Genomic DNA, 25,913 nt, shown 5'->3' on the forward strand with positions numbered 1-25,913 from the left:
GATTTAAGAAATAAGTCTATCTTCTTATTAAAGATTTCACTGCTCACATAATTAAATGGAAATGAGGCAAAAGATATACAGAGTGAATAAAAACCACTCAGTAAACGAAGCTTCCTTGCCCTTGTGTCATGTTTCTGGGGATAAGAATCATGCTGTTTATGATCAGTCCATTGTCTTTGTTACCTATTTTCTTACTTGTTACAAATGGCAGATATTCACAAGTTAGATATTTGGGTGCCGTATGCAGTCATGAAATAGAACTAAGTCCACTGGCTTTTCCACATCTTTATAATTGCCAAACCCTAGCTCTTTAAGGTTTGCCACTGGCCAGGAATGTGGCCCCAGAGACCCTTCCGTTTGGCAAGAGTAACAATGAATGACCTTAAGAATGAGACACATCCCATACCCAAGCCTAGCAATCAAAAGGCTAAGACATACCAAGTTGCTCCACCCAAAGAGCCTTGTGCTAAGAATGTTGATGGCCAACATCTTGTAGAGACAGCAAGAATAAGCACTTTTTCCCAAGACTGTAAGATTTTATCTAGTTGGGAGTTCAGTGAAAGGTGATTTGTCTAATATTCTAATATCATCAGAAGAGGTCTTTCTAAGGAATCAAAATCTCTGGACCTCAGCCTTTTCTCTAACACAAACTAGGTATGTGATCATAGGAAATTTGATTACTCTGGAATCTCAGTTTCCTCACTGAGGAAATGAGAATAAATAAAAGTTATTCTTCACATTTGTTGTGCATAGCAGATAAGAGCTGTGAAAATACATCGCAGAAATATAAAATTCCTTCACAAGTGTAAGATGGCATTACCATTTAATGTAACTCCTTCTTTGCCTAAAATTTGGCTGCTAATGTATCAACCTGCTTAGCGAAGTTGGTTTACTGACAGATAAATTTAAAAGGCAAGAGGAAGGGAGATTCTTTAAAACAAAATTATCAGCAGCACCAAAGACATCCATGGAACTACTTGTTCAGTTGTTTTGACGATTAAGAGGGATTCATTTTGAATGGCTGTACTTCTCTGTAAGCACAGTAAATCCCCAGATCAGATCATGTCAGTGTGAAATAGCCTGAGAAACCTGTCCGTGAAAGCAACAAGGAATATCACCAAATTACTTTTGTCAATGAACAGGACACAGACATTCTTGGAAGCTCAACAAAGGGGGCTCAATGTATTTTGCCAGAGACACATTTGGGTCCCTACTTAAATCTCAGGATGCCAAGTTATTCTCTCTTGCTTGTCTACATTAGAGAGTAGAATGTGGCCAATTTGTAGATTACAACAGAAGTGAAAGGAGGTAGTGTGAAGGATATTTTTATGTAGGGAGAAAAAAGAAATTCCATCTGGAGGTTGCCGTGGAGAGATGAGGAAAAGATGGTATTTAATACTATTGATTGTTTCTACATCTTATTGGAGGGATTCAACCAAGAGATTTAAGAGCAAACACATACAAATCAAGGAAACAATTTCTTTAGTGACTTTACATTTATCTTGGACTATGTTTTCCCCTCAAGTTATGTGACAGATTAAGATGGCTTTGTGATGTGACACTGTCATCCTGCTTTTCCTATTACAGTTCTTTTCTTAAAATATCTTGTAGGTCAACACAATCGGTAAAACTAAAGCAAAGACCATGCTATTCTAAGTATAAATTTCCCTTGGGCCTAGATTTAGAAAAGCATATTCGTTCTTTCAGGTCACTAGTTGTGGGGCTATGAAACTGGTTGCTTGATTACTCAAATTCTGGCTCTAGATCACCTTACCCAGTTTACTTTTCAGTATACCAAAAGCAGAGGTCATGGAGGCTGTTTAAGCCATGATACCAAGGAAGGAAACCAAGGCTCCTCAGACATCAAACATGTCATATTTTCTAAAGCCAAGACCATCTCATGAGTGGTGGTGGTGTTTTCCTGTCTGTTTCTCTGATAAAACCCGTGCTCTATCACTAGCAGCCACCTTGTGATACACTACACTTGACCAAATGCCCCATGTGCAGACCTCTCCAGTTGGTCTCGTTGTCACTAATCCACTGATTAAACATTTTAAGACTGGCTTTGGCAAAACATGCCAGAAATTCCTTCAGGGTAATTAAAACCACCTTCTGTGTCAATAAACACAGACCGGTGAGATCTTTCATGTGCAGAGGGGCTGGCTCTGACCTACTGGCTCTAGGACATTTTTTCTTAGATGGGCTTTCCATCATTGCAATCAATTTTCACTGACTCATCCAGACCCTTTCCCAACCCCCTTATGAAAAGATTGGCTAAGATCAGAGATATCATCTTACCTTTCCCATTTCGGCCAAGACACAAAGACCAAAGGGGCTCTGAACTTAAAGACTAAGCTCATTGCCAAAGCCCTTTCACCCAGCTCTTCAGGTAAGAGACCTTGAAGGGGATTCCTGCTAAAGAATTCTACAGTCCCTAGTATCTACTTATCACTACTCTTCCACAGTTCAAACTGATTTTTGTTTGAAGAATCATTAATGTGTCTTCAAAGTAAAAGGAAGAAATCAGGTGAATATTTACTACATTGATATCAAGAGACCAGCTCTTTGCACGTAGTAGACACTCCATGAATTGTTTGTCATAATGACAGCTTTATTGTTTTTATTATGTAAACAATGTATTTACTTATTTAAAACCATCATACATTATAGAAAATATAAAGGTAAAATAGTAGAATTTACTTAAAATTTCATCAAACTGAAAGGACCATCATTAATATTTTGGTAGCCATCCTTTTCATAGAATTTTCTATGTGTGTGTAACACAGAATTTCATATAAGCGGAATCATACTATAAATACCCTTTTGATCATAGATGTAGCTACCTTTAATTTTCTTTAAAATAGTCTTTTTTTTTTTGCTTACTTCTTTCCTCCCCCTCATGCCAATATTAATAACCATATATATATATATATATATATATATATATATATATCAGTATCAACACAAACCTCCTCATATGACACAAATGAGGTTTCAGTTGCCCAATAGATACTCGCTGAATGGTTAAGGAGTAGAAAGAAAAAACAAACACACAAACAAATGAATGGATGAAAGAACAGATAATAGACTGTGCTCTTAATTAGCTGGTACAATTTCCAAGTGAAGTGGCTGCAAAAATCATATAGCACTTCTTCTGACATCTGCCGTATATCTTTAAACTGTAGTGGGGGTAGGGGAACCTGGCTTTAAGATGTTCAGAGGGATCCACAACTTAAACTCCCAAGTAAACTGTATGTAGCTGGTTGCTGTCCTAACTACAGAGACGTTATCGATCTACTCTCAAATTGAAATCAAGTTCAAAAACCATGTACTAAGAACCTGCATGCCAAGAGCCGCACTGTCCTCTATAAACTATAGAAGGAAAGATGTGGTCACTGCCTTCCAGGAGTGTAAGTCTTGTGACTTCCATGCAGAGTCTGCCTCTTTCTGGCTGTCTGAACTCAGACCTCAGTTTCCACATTCATGAAATGGGGATAATTCCTATACCCCATAGGATTGTTGAGTGATTAAAGAGCTTGAGGGATTCAGGAAAAACTTTATGGGAGAGCACAGATTTGGAGACAGGCCCTGTAGGCACCAGGAAGGGGAAACAGCACTCAAGGCAGGGAGGCAGGGATGACCTGGAGTGGTGAGGACCCGGCACAGCAGCCTCTGTGGTTTAAAGATCAGTGAGGAGAGACTCAGAAGATGAGCGGACAGGCAGAAAACGTTACAGCTGATGAGTACAGTAGAAAATTGTGAACAGATTAATCTTCTTAAAAAGTCAAACAAAAGAAATCTTTTTTTTTTTTTTTTTTTGCCTTTTCAGCACGTGCCAATGTCTAGATCAAGGCCATCCATATGAGTGACTCAAAGACGAACTGCATGTCAAGTAACTGGACAAAGAAAAAAAACCTGACGTGCATAATGGGCTCAAATCCAAGTTTCTAAGACTTATGGGAAAAATTCTGATCAGAATATTTCCATCTCAAATTGTGCTGAGGAAGCGTAGGGACTGAATAAGCATGTTGGCAGTGAAGCACAATAAGATAATCAGACTGCTTTTGCATTTTTTACCACACTGCACAGAGTTCTGCAGGTCCTGGCCAGACCTTAACAAATTTGTCATCTCTGACCCCATGAGGGGTCAGAGAACCTGTAGAGAAATATACCTTGTTCACAAATGGAATTGCAACCCAGACTTCCCTTCTCTATTCTATGAAGTGACCAGAGGGTTCTGACTTCAAAAGCATAGTACATCAGTTTCACCCATGCTAATCCTATAGAACTGGAATGAATAGGGGAAGGGATTCGAAATTAATCATTGCAGGAGACATCCATTGGAAACACGGAACTGTCCCAATCTCTTCTGTTAGCTCAGGTTCTAGGGCAGCTCTTCTACCCTTTTTCATATCTTCTCCTTTTAAACTAGCACCGTTGATGAATCCCAGGAAGCATGTCCCATGGATCTGTGCTACCATAAACAATACTGTCTCACACCACTTCACCTACCCTTGCTTCCAAGACAGAAGGGGAAGGGCATAAAAGGTAGATTTTATATTATACTTCCAAATCTCCGTTGGAAGTTGATATTTCTAGAAGATGCTTTAATATTTTTAGCCCTCTGAGGATGCAACTGGGTCACCTACTAAAAGACACAAACATTCATCCATTCAACCTTCCTTCCTTCCTTCCTTTAAATTTTATGTGCTGTACACGTAGGTCATACCCTGCATATCATTTTTTAATACTTTATGAAATGTTTAAACTAAAGGGAAGTCTCAAAGAGCTTAGTATTCTTACTTCAAGACCTGAAGACAACTTCAGAGGGGGGAAAATGTCCCAAATACTCAAGCCAAATGAATTGAAACTTCAAACTGACTCCCAATTGTAATTCCCAAAGACTGCTAAAATGCAGACAGCCAGTATACCTTGAAAGTGGACTAAAAATCACTCACTAAAAAAATATAACCCCAGTGGCAATTTATAAGATTTGTATTTTTCATTTATAACAAATCAAGGTGTCAATTTTTGAAGAAAACTAGAGATGCCTGCAAGTCTTGAGCCAATGATAGTCACAGTTTAGTTTTCTAAGATTTGCTTGGGTTCACATTGAGTTCAACCGCACATAGCATCAATCAGCAAAAAAAAAAAAAAGTTAGCACAGCTCTTAGAAATGTCAAATTTGTACCCCATGAGAGGCTAGCTCATTAAACAACCACACTGGTTCTCATACTGGGTCAATCATTCTTTGAAGTTACTTACTCACCAGTTTGAAGAAAATTGACATTTCTGGGTCACCAGCTTCCATATACTTATCTACAAATGATGCCCTGGAACCATGAAAGTAATTTTATTTAGCATGGGTGGGCAACTGAATCCTAGGGAACAAGCTACTCACCCATGTACTTACTGGCCAAGGCTGAGAATTGAGCCTGCCTCTCCTCTCGAAAGGGGTAAATGTACCTGGAGCTTTGGGGAGGGACAAAGGCAATGGGATCAAATTAAAATTCATTGGTTACAGGGCTGGCCAGTTAGCTCAGTTGTTTAGAGCACTTCTTTGTAACAAGGTCAAGGGTTCGGTTCCAGCCACCAAAAAACAAAACAATGGTTTTATGTTTATGAAATGTTTTTCTGATCTTCACCTCACATTCATTCCCTGGGATGAACTTCAGCACCATGAAAATCTGTGACAATGTGAAGTGGAGGGAAAATGTGACTAGAAGAAAGGCAGACAAGGGCCACAACAATTACAAAGGTATACCTTGGCACAACTTTTTTAGAACTTTTTTTTACAACTTTTTAATTAATATTAATAAATATTATCTAGAAACAATTGTTCATACTACTTAACCTAGCAATCTTGCCTTTAGAAACTTGTTCTGAAAAAATAACCAGACATGATTTAGAATCATGCCATTATTTATCACACAATTATTATAGCAAATATTGGAAATAATCTAAACTTCCAGTATTAAGTGATAGGTAAAATTATGGCTCAACTCCAGGATGTTATAGAAAAATGCTCACAGTATTGTGTTTGGGGCCAAAACAAAGAAACCCTAGATATGATACCATTTTACATATAATTACAGCATTCATCCATTTCTCTCTCTCTCTCTCTCTCTCTCTCTCTTTCTCACACACACACACACACACACACACACACACACACACACACACACACCACACCCTGGAAGCAAGTACATCAAAATTGTTTATTGTTATGTTTGGAGGTCGAGGTAAGTTTGATCTTCTTTCTTAGGCTTTTCTCTACAGTCCAAATTTTCATCAGTGAGCACCAATTTTGTTCTGTTGTAGCAAGTTTTCACTTCCTACATAGTACTGAACAATATTTATATTCATCTTCATATGCTTGCGTTTATTTCATGTGCAGCAGGGTCTATATCTGATAGTTTAATTGCATACCTACTTTGCACAGTGCCTAGTATATAATCAATATGTTAAAAATGACTACTGAGTGAATAACTGGGGGGGACCCTACTAGAAGAAGCATGACTATATGTGGGGATCCTAATGAGCTAGTACACATTCTATTACGGCTCTAATGTCCAGCTCATTTGTGCAAACAACATGCCATTTTTCTTGCTTTTGCCTTCTAGCGTCACACAAAACTCCACTGTTCAGTAAGGACAGCCTTTGCCACTCCTCTCCACCTGATAGTGTCCCTCCAAGGCCCACTCTACCCACTAAACCCATCCTGGTCAGTTAAGCTTCCCTCTAGTGCTTACTGCAGCCACTCATTTGGAAGATCAACGTTTTTTGAACTTCTACTGGGTTCCTAGTACTTTTTTAGAAAAAAGTTCAGCAAACTCTCGTCCACAGGCCACTGCCTGATTTTGTAATAGTTTCACAAGAATACAACCGTGTCCACATACTATAATGGAAGAGTTGAACAGTTGGGACAGACTATGACCAGCAAAGCCTACCATATTTATTACATGGCCCTTTAGAGGAAAAGTTTACTGACCCCTGTTCTAGAACATCTACACAGTTGTACATAATAGAGATAATACCAAATTTTCATCCTATTAGGTTATTCTTGGGCAATATGGAATCCAAAGTTTATGTCCAAGAGCTTTGGGCAAAACATTTTATTGTAACATACCTAAATTTGTTCTTAAAACATACATTCTTGTGTCAGACATATCTGCATTCAAGACCTGGGTCTGCTGGTTGATACAGGGCAGACCACACAAATTCTCTAAGTCTCAGTTTCATCATCAGTAAAGTGGAAACCGCCTTTTCTCCTTCCCTCGTTTCTTCAGTAAATGTGTAACGAGTGCTACTTTCCAGGCACTGTACTAGGCGGTGGATAAACAATGGTGAACAAGACCTAAAAGTCTCACATAACTTAGCTTTAATTGCACATACTTCTGAGGACTGTTACGAGCATTAAATTATATATATATATATATATATATATATATATATATATATATATATGAGGGTACTTCAAAAAGCTCGTGGAAAGATTCATATTATCTTTTAATTTTATTTTTCCACAAACTTTTTGCAGTACTCTCGTGTGTGTGTGTGTGTGTGTGTGTGTGTGTGGCATACACACACATATCCATATCATCCTCAGTCTATATACATTACATAGAGTACATACAGAGTACTTAACCCGATTCCTGCTACACTGCAAGCACTATATAGCGGCTCTTCCTCCTCATTATAATTACAGCAGAGGCTCTTTTAACAGACCTCTAAGTAGCTGACTCACTGGATGAAAACGTGCCTTCCATGGCCTCCGTAAAACGGGCCTGTAGCATGCTTTACACACACAGCTAATTTAGTAGGCTAATCTCTGGTAACCAGGCACACTTTTGCTTCTTCTGGTTGAGCTACATGTTTACTGAGAGTCAGTCGTGTGTGTTCTCAAATCTTTTGAGGCTAGTTATACCTGTTATCTAACCAAATACCATGGAAGGTGATAAAAAGAATGGTATGAAAAGAAAGAGGATGATTGTTTAACATGAAAAATAAGTTGAATGCTTTCAAGAGACTTGATAAAGAATTGCCGAATTAAATGTAGAGGAGATAAAAATTGAATGACCATAAAAATCTAGGAGTCTGTACTAAGATTGCTTCTGAGGTGTTTTGCTCTCACTCAACCTCAAGGAAACCAAAAGTGGGCATGGTCTTTGTCGTTTTGGGTGTGATTTGTGCAAGAAAAATATTGTAACCTCTAATCAGCAGATCCATACTCAATGATAAGGCCTGGACTCATCAGGCTTTTCATCAAAATTAGTGAATACTATATAAGATAAGTGTATCATTTTTTAAGATTCCTTTCCTTAACATTTCAAGTTCACTGTCAACTATTGGTCCTAAATGCATGTAGCGAAAGAGGGATTCTTCTGTATTTATTTAATTCTTGCATATAAGCAATGACATGTTGCCTCATCCCCTGCCATATTTTTGTAGGTAAGAAAACACTCAGCAAGACAGAGTGACCTGTCCCAGACCACAAAGCTGGTCTTCACAGAGGTAGGTCTGGATCCAGGCAGGCTCTCATTCCACCACCTTGGCCATCTTATGATAATAAAGAGGTAGACACAGCATGGTGCCACACGACCTGGCTTAAACAGTTAATTACATCTTGAAAAGGAGAAAGTGTCATCTACCCTCATAGATGGAAAAATTCTTGAGAACAAGAATGTAGCCTTCTACTTCCCATACTCCCCAGCACATCCAGCGCAGCACTTGGCAATGAATAATTTTTGTTTTTAATGGATGACTTTGCTTTCCTACTTTGTAACAGTGGAAGAAATTAGGGACTTCCTGGTTTCTGAAAGAACTAGGCTCCATTGGAGTGTATAACCCCCTCCATGGGGTAGACAATAGCGGGCAGAGATTCTACTGTGCCTGTCAAATGCATCATTGACAGCATAGCCTCACCGACTGGCACTTGCTCTTCCCCGTCGTTGCGGCAAGATGAGCAGTGCCCCGCTCACCAGATGGCTATTTGTTCCACCAGCCACCTTTGCTGCATCCCTGATTCACTCCAGCCCAGGACTGTCTCCAGCATTCATGCTGCAAGGCAACTTCTGCCAACAACTTTGCCAAATGGCTCCTCTCAAAGTTGTGGGCTGCCCAGACAGGCTGGCTCCTCCATCTGCAGCAGCTTTTGGCAAAGAGATATTTCCCTTTCTGGCTCCGCCTCTTGGCTACACCAGAGCCTTCTTGCCAGAAGGATGATCTGACCCATCAGGAAGTACAACCAGACCTGGAATTCTGGGACCACTTAAAGCCTATGTCTGTGTTCCCCCAGTCTCACCCCTGAGCACACATCCAAACACACCAGAGACCTCGATGATCACAAATACATAGTGCATCACAGAAACTTAGAGCCAGAAAAATCTATAGAGAGCACGCCTCCCCTCCCCCATCTTCAACCTCATTACAGTAGATTAGGAAACTGAAGCCCAGAGAGTGTAAGTGACTAATTATGGTGGCAGGACTGGGACTCCTCCCCAGGTCTTCTGACCTGCACTCCACATCACTGCTTATGATACTACATTGCCTTTCAATTGTCCCTCAGTTCATTTCTAACTTCTTGATAAAAATTGGACCCTTTGTGTTAATTGATTCAAAAGAGTATTTCTTTGTAAAAATGAATAATCCTTTCTCTGTATTTGCTTTAAACAAGTGTGTCCGCATACTACATTGAGATGATATATTGCAGTGCTTAGAAAAACAAGGTTTAGAATTGGACAGACCCCAATGTGATTTCTGTTCTACTTGCTGTTGTGTAAACTTGGACATGTATTAATCTCGTTCTGCTTCAACTTTTCATTTAAAGGGGGATAAGAAGAGTATTAGACTATAGAACTATGATGATTAAATGGGGAAAATTCTTTAAAGGCCAAAACCTGTACCTGGCCCACAGAAAGTCCTACACAAGTGCAGCAATCATCATTCATTATTAACACTCAAATACACAATGGTTTTGGAAGATACAGTACTGTGCACATACAAATAAGCATACCAAGTATTACCATTTTCTACATTAGGAAATTCAGTTTCTTGAGGTTAATGAGTGATCCCAGGTTACATAGAGAATCAATGGACCAGAAATTTCTTCTTGCCATTTTGCCAAGAAATGGGAAACAGCATCTCAGCTTTAAAGATGTTAAAATAAAAAAGGAGAACATCTGAACAGAAACATACATATGAATAATCATTGTAACGTCTTATGTAATATAAAAGCTAGAAACAATTTTCTATCCATCCACAAGGGAACTACTAAATAAACTGTGGTACAGTCACACCACAGAGCACTGTGCAGCCATTAAAAAGCACAAGGCAGATGTAGGTGTGTTCTGACATGGAAAGAGCTTTGAGAAGTATCACTGCGTAGGAGAAAAAAGTGCAAATAAAACAAGTAGTGTGCATTCATTTATGTAACACTCCAATGATATACTTGTATATGTATATTTCAATGTATGAACATGCATGCAAAGATGGCTCTGCAGAAGCACCCCAATACTGACGATGGTATCCCCTGGGCAGGGAAGTGTGGTGGGCATGGGATGGAGAGTGATTCATTCTTTGCTTCATCTACTCCTATCATGTATTATGTGCCTCATAAATAAAGACATAAAGGCAAAGGGAAATGTGAATGACAATAATACAGCTAGCATGAACCAATAGACCTCCCAACTTGGTTGTCCCTGGCCCTAACCTGACTTCTGTAGTCACATGAGCAACGTTAATCTCACTGAGTTTCTAGTACAGCTCTCCTCTCTGGTGAAACCCTTTCTGGCGGTATTTTGTACACAGGGATCCAAGTTCTGTCTTTTAGAGCTAGAATATTGTCTATTAGAGCCATTTACAGATTTTCCACCCTCTATACCCTGTGCATCTGTGGAGGGACATAGAGCTGATCCCCTATATTAAGTGGAGGAGGTGGCTGGCCACTCTGTGACCACTTCGGGTTGATAACTTACCAGAGAATCACAGCAGCATAGCAAGCAAGGTTTGATGGAGGAGGCTGTCAGTTCCCCAGTGTTGTGGATCAAATTGTGTCTCCCCTAAATTCATATGTTGAAGCCCTAACTCCCAACATGACTGTATTTGGAGTTAGGGCCTTTAAGGAGGTAATCAAGGTTAAAAGAAGTCTTTAGGTTGGGGCCTTATAGAACTGGTATCATTATAAGAGAAAGAAATGCCAAATCTCTCTCTCTCTCTCTGGGTCTCTCCCTCTCCCCCTCCCCATACACAGTTGTGCACAGAAGAAAGGCCACGTGAGGACAGCAACAAGGCTGCTGTCTGCAGGAAGAGAGGCCTCACTGAAAACCCACCCGGCTGGCACCTTAATGTTGGACTGATAGCCTCCAGAACTGTGAAAAAGTTAGATTTCTATTGTTCAAGACACCCAGGCTGTGCTATTTTGTTATGCATCCCAAGCAAACTAACATAACCAGAATGCAGCCCAGTACACAAGATACACCCTCTCATGGGTAAGGTAAGCTATGGCATACTCCATCTAGCACACCCCATCTGTCTCAGGCTAAAACATGCCCATGGGTGCCCCTCTAAATTCCTAAACTCCACACATCTTTTTGGTCTTTACCCACAATCAAGTCTTTTTCTTCTAAAGCACAAAACTCAAATTCTGACTTTCCCTTATATATACACACCCCTTGGTGGCCCTTTCTCCAAAGAAACCAATGAATGCTAAGTAGTTTTCCATGAATTTCACACATGCACACCTATTATCATCACTCCTAACTCTTTCCATAGTGAACTTGTAGCATAAAAATTCAAGGCTTCCTGGGTTATTTATGACAAAGCTCCTAGTGGTCTTGTAAAAAGCTCCTAGTGGCCTTATAAAAAGAATCTGTGCTTTCACTGGGATAGTTATGTCAGAACTGATTTCCAGCCTGATTTTAGAGTTCTACTGGAAAGGCAAAAGAAAGAAATTTGGTGGTAAAGACAACAAATTGGGTGAAAGTAAATTCATCTTTTTAATGCGGGATGTGGGGAGCAGGCTGTAGAGTTGCTCTGGCCGAAGTGAGGCCTCTGATATCTCCACATTTATGTGTGAAAGGACATCTGCCATGACACAGCAGCCTCTAGCCCACTCCTTTCGCTGTGGCCCAGGCCACAATATGAGTTTGCCATCAGCCCTGGAGCACAGGTGCCTAGATGGCCCAGTGGGACCATCACAGCTCAGTCTAGGAGCTGCATTGTTCATGCCCTAGGTTGTGGGTAAGGGACACAGCAAAGACTGTTAAAAACCCCCAGCTAATCCTCATATTTTGATTGCTCTCTTCCATAAATATTTCTTTCTTTTCTCACTATAGAGTAAGAAAAATCTACAGGAGTAAGTCAACTAAGGATTCTGACAATGGGTGGGGAAATTCAGATCCCTCCCTGCAGGGCAATGGGGAAGATCAGAGGAGTGTACAGCTATGCTGGGAAAAGACAGAGCCAGCAAGTCCATCCCCGGCATCAGGGGATGTATGTGGAGGGTAGAGCACAACCTGCATTTCCTCCCAAAATCCTGACAGCAGGCAAAGAGCTAGTGCCTGGAGGCCAGGCAGTCATGGGCCCCATCTGATTATGCCACTTAAAAGGAAATAGGTTTGAATACGGATATTTGTTATACAAGTTCCTTCTGCCCTCTGCACCTCGGAATTTCTTATTTTGAAAAATGGGACTAATGCAACCATCATCTCAGGGCCATTGATGGACATTAAAGGAGAAAACATACAAGAAACACCCAGGAAAATGCCTGACAATACTCAGGATACCTTAGTTCTCTTCCCTCAGCTAAGTGTCTAAATCGGACCCTTAGTTTCTTCTTAAATGCAAATGCCAAAGTCTAGGAACGTCAGGCTACAGCTGTGCTCTTTTCATTGAGCATTGCCAATATTTTGACAGGACTGGCCTAATATTATTCACTCCAGGTTCATTGGTATGGTTCTGACCAGCACTCATAAAGGGCTTGGAATTGCCCCTAGGGACCTGGATGCTAATAATAAATACTTGCTAGCGATTTTCAATGCACTCTGGTTATTACGTTTAGTAGCAGAACACTTCCCATCCCCAGAAAGGTCATTTACAATAGCGGAAGGCAGCTTCTTCCCACCTCCCATTTCAGGTTTTTCTGAGAACAGCGGAGAGTTCAAACATTCATCCATATGCATTGGAAATACTATTCTGATCTGGCATTTGCATACAAATACCAAACCAACTTAAGGAACTACTAGGCATCTCTCCGTCATATGATACCACTTCTTTATTTTTCCAATGCCTTTCCAGCATCTTCATATCAAAAGCCATTTTCATGTACCACCCTAGCTTTATTCATCATAGCTTTCCTCTTTCCTGAGCTTACTGGGATGGGGGAGGGGAACCTATACTTCCTGGGTTTTATTCTTGTGGCCCTAAGAAGCAGATCGCTCCAATCTCAAGTTTGGAGACCCTCTAAACTCAACTCACCTACCACACTGCTGAGAACTGTCCATAGAGAGTTAATCAAATAACTTCAGTGTGTGGTTAATTACACCTGCCAAGGCCCCTATTCCATTGTGAGGTACTTTTTTGTTACAATTTCTTTATACCAAGCCAAGATCAGTTTCCGTGTAACTTCTCACTCATTGACTCAAATCTGCCCTGGAATACTCTCTTCCTGGGCATCTCATCTATTCATATAGTTTTAAGTATGTACTTTTAATAGGCTGGGGATGTCTAATCCCAAATTTACATATCTTGTCCAGGTCTTTCTTCTGAGCTTCAGACCCAGATATCCAAATGCTTGTCCGAGAGTCTCATGGTAAAAGTAGATGTCTCACAGCCTCCTCAAACTAATCAATTTGCAAAATCTGTGTCCTGTTTCCCTGATGAGCCCCCTCACACATCCATTCTCATGGCAGAATTCTGGACATCCTTGACACCACCTTCTCTATCTACACCCAGTCTATCACAACAAGTAAGTGCTATGCATTCTTTCTCTACACTGTCTCAAGTCCATCTAATTTTCTGCATCTCTACTGCTGCCACCGTCTTAGAAGATGGCCAATTACCTCCCAGCTTTCCCTCCTACTCATTTCACACCCAGTCTCCTGACCCCACCCTACACAGCAGAGAGACTGAGCTTTTTAAAAAACACACCTGATCATATTTCCCCCCACCCCTGATCAAAATCCTTTAATGGCTTTTGATCCATCTTTGGATGAATTTCAAACTCCTTATGGTCAACAAGGCTTGACATGATCTAGTCCCTGAATACCGCTCCAGTCTCTTCTTTCCAACACTGTATTCTGAAAATTTCCAGAAAGACAGCAAACTGGAAAAAACATTTACAGTAAATATTAACAGACCCACCTCCTGGATTTTGCCATTAACATTTCATACTTGCTTTAGCATATTTCTATCCATTTATCCATCCCTCTATCCTAGCATTAATCTTTCTTGCTTTTGGTGCATTCCAAAATGAACTGCAGACTCCAGTCTCATTCCCACCACCCTCGTTCCATACACTCCAGCCACAGCTGTCCTTGCATTCCTTGAATCTATCCAACTATTTTATATCTCTTAGCTTTTGTACCTATTGTCTCTTCTACCTAAAATGCCTACAGCTCTTGTTAATTCTGAACTCATACTTTAGTTCTCAGCTTAAACTATCTCTGAGAGGCTGCCCTTGAACCCCCAGTCTAAATTAGATCCACCTTTCCATCTTATATATGAGCTCAAGGTACCTTGTGCCTCTCCTGAATATCACTTATCACAATTGGTAACTACATATTTGTTTGCAAAATTATTGGTCTAATCTCTACCTCGTCTGCTAAACTGAAAGCTCCATGAGAACAGAGACCACATGTGTATTGGAACATGCTGTGTCACTTCTGCAGAAAGTCAATTAATATTTATTGAAGGAATTAACGGCAGAATGAACCAATAATTGAAAAGAGCTACACAGCATAATGAATTTATTCTTCCTTTAATATGTACAATTAAGACAAGTTTTTAAAAGGCCTCTGAGGGAAGATGGTAGCAACTTTCTTGCTACCAGAATATTACCAACAAGTACATTAAGACAAATTACTAGATGGCAAGTGGCTGAGTCAAGAGAAGACTGCGGTGGGTTTCATTGACCTCTCCCCTATTTCCAATAGCCCTTTCCTTCAAGATCACCCCAAATCAACACACAATCCAAGGGAAAACAGCTTGCCTGCTATGCAAATGCAGTTTAAGTAATAACAACAACATCTATAATGTACTGAGGGCATTTATTGAGGGCTGGCTTTGTTTTAGGCACCGTCCTGAGTGCATTCTCTGTATCAATAATTTTCCCATGGCATAGGTTCTATTATTGTTCCCATTTTACAGCGAAGGGAACTGAGAACACAGCAGTTATTTTAAAACACTCCATCTATGTAGAATATTCTTTCTATCTGTGGCCCCATTTGAAAGTAGGAAGATTAATCTAGAAAACCCATAGACTACTGTAATAGAGATAAAATTTTAGTTGGCTCTAACAGAAACTAAAAATACAGAAAGAAATCCATATATAGATCTGAGAAATTTGGGAGATATACCCTGGGTTAGGAAACTTGTAAAAAAAAAAAAAAGCAAATCAAACCATTCTGTTGACTTTATTTTTGTGGCCATTCCAACCAGAGAAGCTGCCCAAAGATCTTAACTTTAAAAAGGTAGGAAAGACAGGAAAAGGTAGGGGAGGGCAGTAACTTCAATGGCCAGAATAAAAAAAGAGTCATACGAAATGTCTTTAATAAGTGCACATCATGTTTTTTTTGAGAGTGAGAGAGAGAAAGATAGAAGCTTGGGTAAGTGTTCTTTAGCATTTGCATTGCTCCTAGCTGGATGAACTTGCCCGCAGCTACCACTTACAATGCAAATTGAGCTTAGAGTCCTTCACACTAACTACACAGCAAAAACCTTTCAGCTTTAAATAGAATACTGCAGTGTGGAATCATCTGAGCAAAGGGAGGAAAAAGTCAGAGATAAATGTGAAGGAGATTTTGGAAAAAGAAAAAAACAAGCTGACATATCTGAGTAGGTAGGAGGAAAATGCAGAAATATTAAAGGAAAGAGAAAAGCAAGGTCTATAGAAGGATCTAGAGGCTAATTCCTCAGTAAGTGGATTTAAGTTAATAAGGGGGAAGAGAACTTTTAGGGCAAGCCCCTAATGAAGAGAATTTTAACAAAGAATATTTAGAGCTGGTGCTCTTTCAAGGTGTACTAATCTTTCCTAAGGTATTCTTCAGAAGAGGAGGGACTCTTCCCTGTCTGGCCAGCACAATTGCATGAATATTCCCTAAATGAATAGGTCAAGACCATAGAGAACTTATTCCTCTACCCAACTTCTAGCATTTACATTGTCTAAGCTTCATATTGTTTTTCTTCCCATACCTTTGCTGAGATCAAGTAAAGAGAGAGGTTGATTCTCACATATCAGAAAGATTTTAGAAAACTCTTTGCTATAAACTCATGCCTCATTTTTTGCTATGTAAACCCAGATATTCTATTCAGAATCAGAATTTACAAAAATAGGATAAAATAGGAACAAAGGTAGTATCCAGGGCCATGAAAGCAAGAAGGAATGTCATTTTTAACTGACTTCTTCATTTCACAAATGACACTCCTATACACATGGCCCCAGTTGGGCCATCTTCCCAGCTTGGTAAGTTTCCTCTGCTTGCATAATGTAATGTAGAGGAAAACATAAAGGCGGCCCTCTTTCTTTGTACTCACAAACAGAAAGAAATGTTTTCCAATAAGCCAATGGACCCAACGCCAACTTCTCTCTTGGCTGACATGCTTAGATACAGAGCTAGTCATATGCTACCGGGAGTCAGTGACAAAGCACTAAGACTGAGGAAGAACATCTTACAACCACATTGTCATCATGCAAATAAAAAGAATCAGTAAATATGGTGCTCAGTATGGGGGAGAAACAGGTTGTACATTTTAAAAGCCATCTTTAAGCTCCCGGAGGCCATAGCTTACAACTCCTTTTAATCTGTCTAGCACCACCGACATATTAGGCTCGATGCTCTCCAATAATGATGATGAGTGGAGAATATATTTTCAGTAGCACTGGACATTCTTTCTATTTAAAATTTCCAGGTATATTTACAGAAGATGCCACCTTTACACCTAGGTGGTGTGTGTCTTTTTATTTCCTTCAGGGCTTGAACTTACTCCTCCCATCACGTTTCTCTAGTAGTCTTTTGATTTGATTAAATATTACCAAACTTTCAGCATCCAAGAATTATAAGAATAATCTAAATTAATATACCTTACAATCTTTCCCTAAAGCACTTCCACACACATTTTCTCACGTGGATACTGCAATGTGATAATGCAACACTTTATATGAGTAACTAAGGATAAAGGCCTACAGGTAGAAAATGAAAGCAAAAATGCAAAAGTTTTGGCATTAAAAAAAAAAAAATGTCTCCACTCTATTCACACACAAAAGGGAGAATGAGATTCCGCCTGCTGACTTTCCCTTCCTGCCTGCCCAGCACTAGGGCTGATGTCGGAACAAGCTGGGAGAGAGAGAGAGATGACAATTTCACCTCTTGGCAAAGCTCAGCTTGCTGAACCCACTTGCTTTCTGCTGGCTGTTGATTCAGCAGAAACTACTGCTGCAGAATTCATAATGGTGATTTTTAAAGGCCCCACTGATCGCGTTACTTGGCCCACGTGTCAACCTCATTCGCTCGCCGCCGGAACACTATTTCCCCAGCCACCTTTTTATTTCTTGCTAATGCACTTCCAAGGGGAGAGGGGCTCGCCCTTTTGCAAAGGGCCTGTTGGGGTTTCGATTGTTTGAGCAGGTAACCCGGTCGGCCGCAGAGATGAATGAGCAGGAAATGAAACCATGCCCTCCCTGCAGCCACTGAGAGACACAACATCATTCCGCTCAGGGAGGGGTGGACCAAGGTGCTCCTGCTCCCCTCCCTTCTTGTCTCCCCCCAATACCCCTGCAAACATCTTGAGGGAGGGGTCACCAGCCTTCCTGGGGTCATCTTTCCGGCCGGGAGCCCCACCCTGAAAAGCCTAATCCCCGAGGGCCATTTTAACTCCTGCGGACGCCGGGTCCACCTGCTGCTGAACGCCGGGCTCGCCTCGCGGAGCCCGGATGGCTGTGGGGCGCACTGGCGGCTGCCCGTGCGACCCGAGTCCCCGCCCCAGCCCCGGGGCCCTGGGGAGTCTCCGCCGCTAGGCGCCCGGCTGCCCGCGAGGCACAGCTATCCGCAACTTGCGCCCGGCCCCAGCGGCGGAATGCGGCGGGGCTGGCGTTACCTTCGGTCGCATAGCTGTGGTCGCGCAGGAAACTGTTGTTGATTTTGCGGGTATCAATGTCCTCCTCCATTGACAGCAGGCTTACTTGCGTGGGAACCAGAAGCCGGTAGACAAGTATCCATGATCCCTCCCCGCAGCCAGTCTCACAGGAGAGGGGGGCAGGGGAGCCAGTGGGACTGCACCATGGTCCGAGCCTGAGGAGGAGACGGGGAGGCGGAGAGAAAAAAAATAAAAACCCGGTAATGGAGCTGTCACCTCCTCCGCTCGGGTTCTCCGAGGCCGCGGCGGCTCCTCCCGCGCGGTGCGCTCACTCCAGCTCCAGTTCCCAGCGAGGATGCTGCGCCTGCCTCCGCTGCCTCCAGGTGCCACGATGCGCCGTGCCCCGAGGGGTCTGCTCCCGCCCGCCCGCCCCGGGGGCGCTCACAAGCGGGGCTGGGAAGATGCCCAACAGGTTCCCCTCGTTGGCAGCCGCCCCAAAATGCAAAAAAGATCCCTCCTCCCCCTGGGAGAGCGGGCAGCCGCGACAAAATGGTGCCTTTCTGGACCCAAGCTGCAGTGGCGAGATGGCAGGGGCAGGATCCAGGCTTGCCTGGCTGGGATGAGGGTGCTGGTCCCACAGGAGGGCAGCTCGGGCAGGCGGGGGTAGGGAAGCCGGCGGAGAGCTGGGCAGGGCGCTGCGGCCGGCGCCAGCGCAGTGCCCCTCACACCCACACGCGCGCACTAGCAGCAGCTGCCGCCGCCGCCGCTGCTGCAGGAGGCTGGAGGCGGCTGGTGCATTAAAGGCGAGGCTCCTCCCAACCGCGTCAGCAGCCCCAGGACTCTTCCCCAGCAGCCGTGGTGGCCGAGGCAGAGGCTGCGGCTGCTCTCTGCTGCAGTGGGGCACACGCAGCGGCGAACCGGCACCTAGGCAGCCAGCAAGCAGCTAGCTTGCAGGTTCACGTGGAAAGCACAGACGCGCTGTTCCATCCCCCTGGCTCTGGTGCCACGCCGCTAAGGGCCGCTTCTACGCTAGCATCCAGGGCCCATAGCTCACTGCCTTTTTCCGGACACTTGCACTTGAGAACAGCAAGGAGAAGTAGGTTCCTTTGGATAGGCAGGAAGTCTACATCTAGGTCCCTTTTACTCATCCTTGTATGATGCCTGTGGTTCCTTGGTTGAGTTAAAAGGAGAGGCCTGGAGCTCCAAGCCGTAGAAAGAGAGGAGAGAGAGGGAAGAAGAGCAGCCCAAAGCCTAGCTTAAGCTCTCTGTGCTAGGCATACAAGGGGGAGTAGGGGCCAGAACTTTGCAACTATGATCCATCTGAGTCCTCCATTCCAAACGGAGTCAAAACATCTCCTTCTACCTATAGGAGGCTGGTGTTTAGAAAAGTATCTATGTCCACACAGGCAGAGGGAAGCACAGGACTGAGTTATGAATCTAGTTAATATAGGCAGTCTGAAAAAGTCCATTCCCTCTAGCCCTTTGCACTTCGTTTTGGACAGACCGCTGCAGCCCCACTGTTAGGTTTTGTTTGTGCGAGAACGCCTGCCGTTTGTTCTCAACATGGACGATACTTTGAAGCGTAAGGGAGCCCTGTGCTCACACAGAGCCACTGCTATCCTGAGGGAATTTCAAGGATCCAATTAATACAAAAAAGAGGTCTGTCTTCCCACTTCAACCAGAGAAAAATTCAGAATTCCCTCCCCCACCTGTTTCCCCAAATTGCAAATTCTGCATTTGAAAGAAAATGAGATCGTTATTGTTATGAAAACAACCAAAATCATTCAGTGAAGCAAACCAAATCACTAGAGAGCCGATTTGGAAAAGAAATCAACCCAAGTCCCTAGAAAATCAGTTTGGAACCCCCCCCCCGCCCCCCGTTTCCTCTTGTAGAAGGTATTCCTTACAATGGGTATCAGACGTCAGCAAATGTCTTGCTCAGTTAAGCTCCACAAGTTTAGCTAGATGAGCCCAGAGGGACCTGTGAGTTAATTATATACATACAATGCTTCAGCTAACACAATTTAGAAAGTATTTGAAGTTCAAAAAAATGGGAAAACAAGTCCTTAACTGAGATTGGGAATTGTCATTAGATTTCCATGAATAATAGATGTTTCTGGCAGGTGGAAAATGTCATTGTCCTCATCTCCAGAAAGTGACCCCATATTCCTGGGAAAAGAGAAATGTTCTTTGATATAATTTGGGGGGAGGGGGGAGTTTCCAATCAAATCCATTTCATTCTCATCTGGTGGTTAAGTCATACACACTTGTTTGACTATTTGTTTCAATCCACATATGAAATTTCAGTAACAGATGAAGACTGGTGCAAATTGATTTAATCCACTTCAGTACCAATTGTCCTGGCTGGTCCTTCCATGTGATGAGCTGTATTCATTACCAAGGCTCCAGTGCAGTTCACCTGCAGTTCCACAGTCCAGCTTCTCTTGGAGATTGGCATAATGGGGAGGGTAAGCTGGGGGTGGCGGGTGGGGGTCAAGGCAGGGAGAGGGGAAAAAAGCTAAGTTCATCTCTTAGTGTATCACAATGATAAGAAATCTTGCCTTCCGTTGGAATGACCTTGCAATTGTATTTAGGAAATTCTCCCCTTGTCTTCCTTGAACATGGGCTAGATTGGAACACAGCTGCGTGATGAATTAGATAGGCTCAGGTTCGTTTGCCAGGCTGTGCTTGAGGAATTTTCCACTATAACCAATGGGGGAAAAGTCCCCTCCACAGAATGAGCCTCTGGCTTTATTAAATTTCCCCTTTCACATTTCCTGCAAAATTCTTCCTGCATTTATTCAACAGTACAAACATTTTTCCTAAGACATAAATTCTGAGAAGGCAAATTAGATGGCTTTCTGTTGATTAAGTAGATTTCAAGATTTCTATTTTGTGGATTACTCTCTTCTACTATGAGCAAGGAAGACCTAGCCCCTCCCCTCTAAAACTAAGGGGAAAACAGCTGCTGACTACCTGCGTTAACACTGTGAGGTGTGGTGAGAGAGGTAAGGGAGACAGAGAAGCTGCGTTAACACTGTGAGGTGTGGTGAGAGAGGTAAGGGAGACAGAGAAGCCCTGCACTACACCGTGGTGGTGCTGAGAGGACTGCATAGACCACTGCTCTGAAGAATCACTAGCCTTCTTTCTATTCCTCCAACATGTCAAGTTATTTCCAAAAGTGCTTGACATTTCCACATTTTATTCCCTAGGCCCCTTCCTCATGCTCTTGGCGTTCTTCAGTGCCTCAATTGTCCCTATTTCATTGAGTCATTTCCCAACAACACCATAGTCTCTGTCTCTGGTATTTTCTGTCTCCACATTTTTTTTTTTTTTTTTGGATCTCTTTATGACCCATTGCATTTTGTATTTGTTTACTTATTATTGCCCACCATTTCCACTAGGTTTCCAATTGGGTGTCTGTCACTTCGTAGATGCTTAATTTTATTTGCTGAGTGGAGATAAATATTTCTTAAATGAATGAGTGAATTACTGAATTTGTTTAGTGATATTTAGGTTTTATAGAACTAGCCTTCTTAAAACTCATGCAAAAAATAATCTGCCAGAAGACTGAAATTTTCTAGCTTATAACCCCTATTCCTATTGAAATGTTTCTAGTCATTCCTTTATGCACATACACTAAAAAAATTTACTGAGCATTTAATATATGCCAAGAGTTGTTCTAGATGCTGGGGAAGCAGATAACACAAAACACAGTCCCTTCCTTCCAAAAACTTAAATTCTCTCATCTGATTTTAATAACATGAGCTTTCTTATGTTATTAAAGAATAACATAAAACAACAAATTATATTTTTGTCTTATGGAATACAAAAAATGCATTATAAGTCAACAGACTATAGGATAATGTTAAGTGCCAAGGTTCTGCTATCAGGCAAAGCTGATTTTCTTTCACTGATTATTGTGTCCTTGAGCAAGTTACAAGATCTCTCTAAGCCATGGTTTTCTTGTGTGCAAATTAGGGAGACAAATAGTATCTACTTCATAGAGTTACTGCAAGGACTAAATGAGATAATGTGTGGAAAGAATATGTTGCTATTATTTTGAGTTGAGTAGTCATGTTACTTTCGACATCATCAGCACCATCAATATTCAGCAAATATTTAAGCACCTACTATGTCAGACACTGGATAGGATTGGAGATTCAGCAATAGCAAAGCATGAGATGTATAGTCAGTCTCTGGCATCAAGGAACTTAGTGTCTAATTTACAGTTTATGAAAAAGGGGGCCACAGGCTACAAAGGGTACAGCAGAGGGAAATTTGAAAGGCTGACCTATTTCAGGCCTATTCTTTACACAGAAAAGGCCAATTACAAACACACAGTCTTCTTAACTTACCCAATTCGGCATGACAGCATGTAGACACATTCTTTTTTTTAATCACCCTTGTCGTGGTCCTCCTCCCCCAACACTCACATATGCCCTCCCCCCAGTCAAGCTAGTGCTTCCTACACTGGAACCTTTTAGGTCATCCTGTCTAATTAGCACATTAAATATCTGCAATTTTATTAAAACCTTTGACCTAAGCCAGTCTGGAGATTCTTAATATAGGCTTTAGGTGTCAGACAGCCCTGGTTTTTGTCCCAGCTCAGGCATTTATGAATTTCCTGACCTTTGGCAAGTAATTTAACATCTCTGAGCCTCTGTATTTGCAAAATGGAAGAGAACAGTAGTAGCTACTTCACAGGGTTTTTGGATGGCTTCAGAGACAATGTAAGGAAAGTGCTTAGTCCAGGCGTGACCCAGAGCCAAGCCTCACTAAAATGATGGTTCTCCCTCCCAGCAGTGCTTCATAGAGAACTCCATCTGCAAATAACTGGAGAGATGCGTTACAAGTAAACTGTTCATGTGGACAAAAGTGACCTAGAAACCTGAGTATTACCACCTATCAGTCTGTCTTAATGAGCAACTAGAAACGGGATATGTAAAATGTAGCCATCTTGCAACAAGCCCTTTATAAGCCCTGAAATACTGTGCAAATGGAAGAAATTAGGAATATCCTCCTTTCATTTTCACATTAGGAAGGTGCAGACCTAGATACATTTCTCTATCGAGGAATAATATGGATCTCTCTCTAAGATCACTAAGCACCCCACACCCAAATCTCTCTTTCTGAGGTGGCTTATGTGCTGCTGCCCAGAGGATGACCTCTTGAATTTCTAGCAAGTTTGCAATTCCTGTTTGTGCATGCTACAACATGTAACACCACATGAGTGATCCTTCAACATGGCATTTAACCTGGGAAAAGAAAACAAGACCTCTTGCCCCCAAAGTGTTGTATTAATGCTAAACTCTGGACTCTTAATGGATTTCACTGGGTAAAATGTTTCCACAATTATACAAGTACAGAAACTTATGAAAATACACAGTGGGGTGCTGGAGCTGGTGTGGACTGGCTATTGAGAGCCGCTTTTGCTAATTGTGCACATCTCTTTCCAGCTCTGCTTTGAGTGACATCATGTTGGTAGTAAAATCTGCAATGGTGGGATATTTATATCATGGAAATAAAAAATACTATATAAATCAAAACTTTGTTTTTGAGAGCCAGTTGTTAAATATTTGCTAGCACATCAGTAAATGTGTCAATTAAATAAATTACTTGCTGATATACCTTTCCACTCATCCCTGTTATCTGTGCCAAGTTTCCTCCAATTTCTCGACACTAAGTTGCCCAAGTTGTGTCAGTTCCAGAGCATTCCACCATCCAACCAAACTTCTGCTATAATGTTAGGCAAATCTTAAAATCCTGCCTTTACCATGAAGCTTTCCCATACCTATCAGAAGAAATCTGATGCCTTTGTCTGCTCCCTTCCAAGCTGCTTATGAAATTGCCATAATAGACTAGTGAGCGATCGCTCCTAAAAGGCTCCTAGACCTGACAATGCAAGGAACGTTAGGTTATGCCTGTTCTCAAGGAATCATTCTTTTCTACTGTTCAGGCTCCATTGTCACCTTATTCTTGCCCTTGATTTGCCTAAATGCAAAACAAAAACACCCACTATGCCTGATTTTATTGACAGCTCTTCTAATTGTCTAGTTGGGATATTGGTACAATGGGAGAAAAGTTACAAAAATCCAAGAGTTCAGATCCAAGAGCCTGAGAATAAACATCTTCTTGTACCTTTCCTCATTCGGTGGTTTTAGAGTTAAATTTAGGCTGTCCAGCACAAGATAGTTTTAATTTGGGTTATATTTGTTAGGTACACGTAAGGCTTTTCAAAGCCAGTTTAGCAACACTCCTGGGGTATCGCCTAGTATCTGATTACATTGCTCAAAGTAAAATTTTAGTATAATTTAAACAAGAATACAAGGGTACTTTAAAAAGTTCCTAGAAAGATTCATATTATCTTTTGTTTGTTTTTGTTTTTTTGTGGTGTCTGGTACTGGGATCTGAACCCGTGACCTTTCATATTATCTTTTAATTATATTTTCTACAAACTTTTTGAAGTACCCATTTATATACTGGGAAATATTTTTCAAATTTTAAATAATGCACCAAGAAATAACACTTTACAGAATTTGTTCTAAGAAAATAATCATGGATGTGGACAAAAATTTAGCCATAAGTTTATTTCTAAAGAGCATTGTTCATAAAATGGTAATCATAAAACAACACTGATGTTCAACAATACAATTTATTAGGCAAATTACGGTGTGTTTATATAATGGGAAATTATTTGCCATTGATAGAATAATAATAGCTAACACTTTTTGAGCATTTATTATGTGCTAGGCACTGTTCAAAGGGCTTTACTGGCATTATCTCATTTAATTCTAACAATAGCCCCTATAAGGTAAGTACTATTTTTATCTCCATTTTACGGAAGCTAATAGAGGAAAATAATATACCAAAGTCAAACAAATGAGAGCCTGGCTCTGAACCATAAAGTGTCTCAAAGCCCATGCTCTTAACCACTGTGCTCTGAGGTGTGTGTGTGTGTGTGTGTGTGTGTGTGTGTGTGTGTGTGTGTGTGTGTGTGTGTGTGTGTGTGTGTGTGCTGGGGTGGGTTGAGGTCACAATAGAATCACCTGGAAGTCTTCTTCCAAACCAACTGCCACTAGATTCTGATCTGTCCCTCATAGGAATGAATATTCTCTCAGTTGAAAATCACCGCTATTGTGTTGGTGAGGATGTGGCAAAATCAGAACCTTCATACACTGCTTGTGGGATTGTATAACACTGCAGCCACAAATAGTTTGGCAGTTCCTCAAAATGTTAAACAGAGTTACCATATGACCCAGCAATTTCACTTCTATAAATATACTCAGGAGAATTGAAAGCACATGTTCACCAAAACTTCTACACAAATGTTCATAACAGCATTATTTACAATAACCCCAAAGTGGAAACAACCCAAATGTTCATCAACTGATAAATGAATAAACAAAATGTTCATACACTAGAATATCATTCAGCTACAAAAATTAATGAAGTACTGATATATGCTACAACATGGATGAAACTTGAAGGCATTATGCTAAGTGAAAGAAGCCAGACACAGAAGACCACGTACTATATGATCCTATCCGTGTGAAATGTTCAGGATAGGCAAATGCATAGACACAAAGTAGATTAGTGAGTTCCAGGGGCTCTGGTGGGGT

The 25,913-nt window shown here is 41.5% G+C and overlaps 1 protein-coding gene across 2 annotated transcripts in view; it reads right to left on the reverse strand.

Annotated features, from left to right (window-relative positions):
* PPP2R2B (protein phosphatase 2 regulatory subunit Bbeta) overlaps positions 1-25,913 on the reverse strand; it is a 437,349-nt gene that overhangs the window by 232,044 nt on the left and 179,392 nt on the right. The window contains exon 2 of one of the 2 annotated variants that reach the window (XM_063087039.1): positions 18,313-18,506. The exons of the other annotated variant lie outside the window; for it this stretch is intronic. Within the exon in view, the coding sequence (XP_062943109.1) occupies positions 18,313-18,506 (194 nt within the window). The remainder of the gene's footprint in view (positions 1-18,312; positions 18,507-25,913) is intronic. 2 annotated transcript variants of the gene reach the window in all.

Source organism: Cynocephalus volans, chromosome 2 (assembly GCF_027409185.1).
Source record: "Cynocephalus volans isolate mCynVol1 chromosome 2, mCynVol1.pri, whole genome shotgun sequence".
NCBI classification, from domain to species: domain Eukaryota; kingdom Metazoa; phylum Chordata; class Mammalia; order Dermoptera; family Cynocephalidae; genus Cynocephalus; species Cynocephalus volans.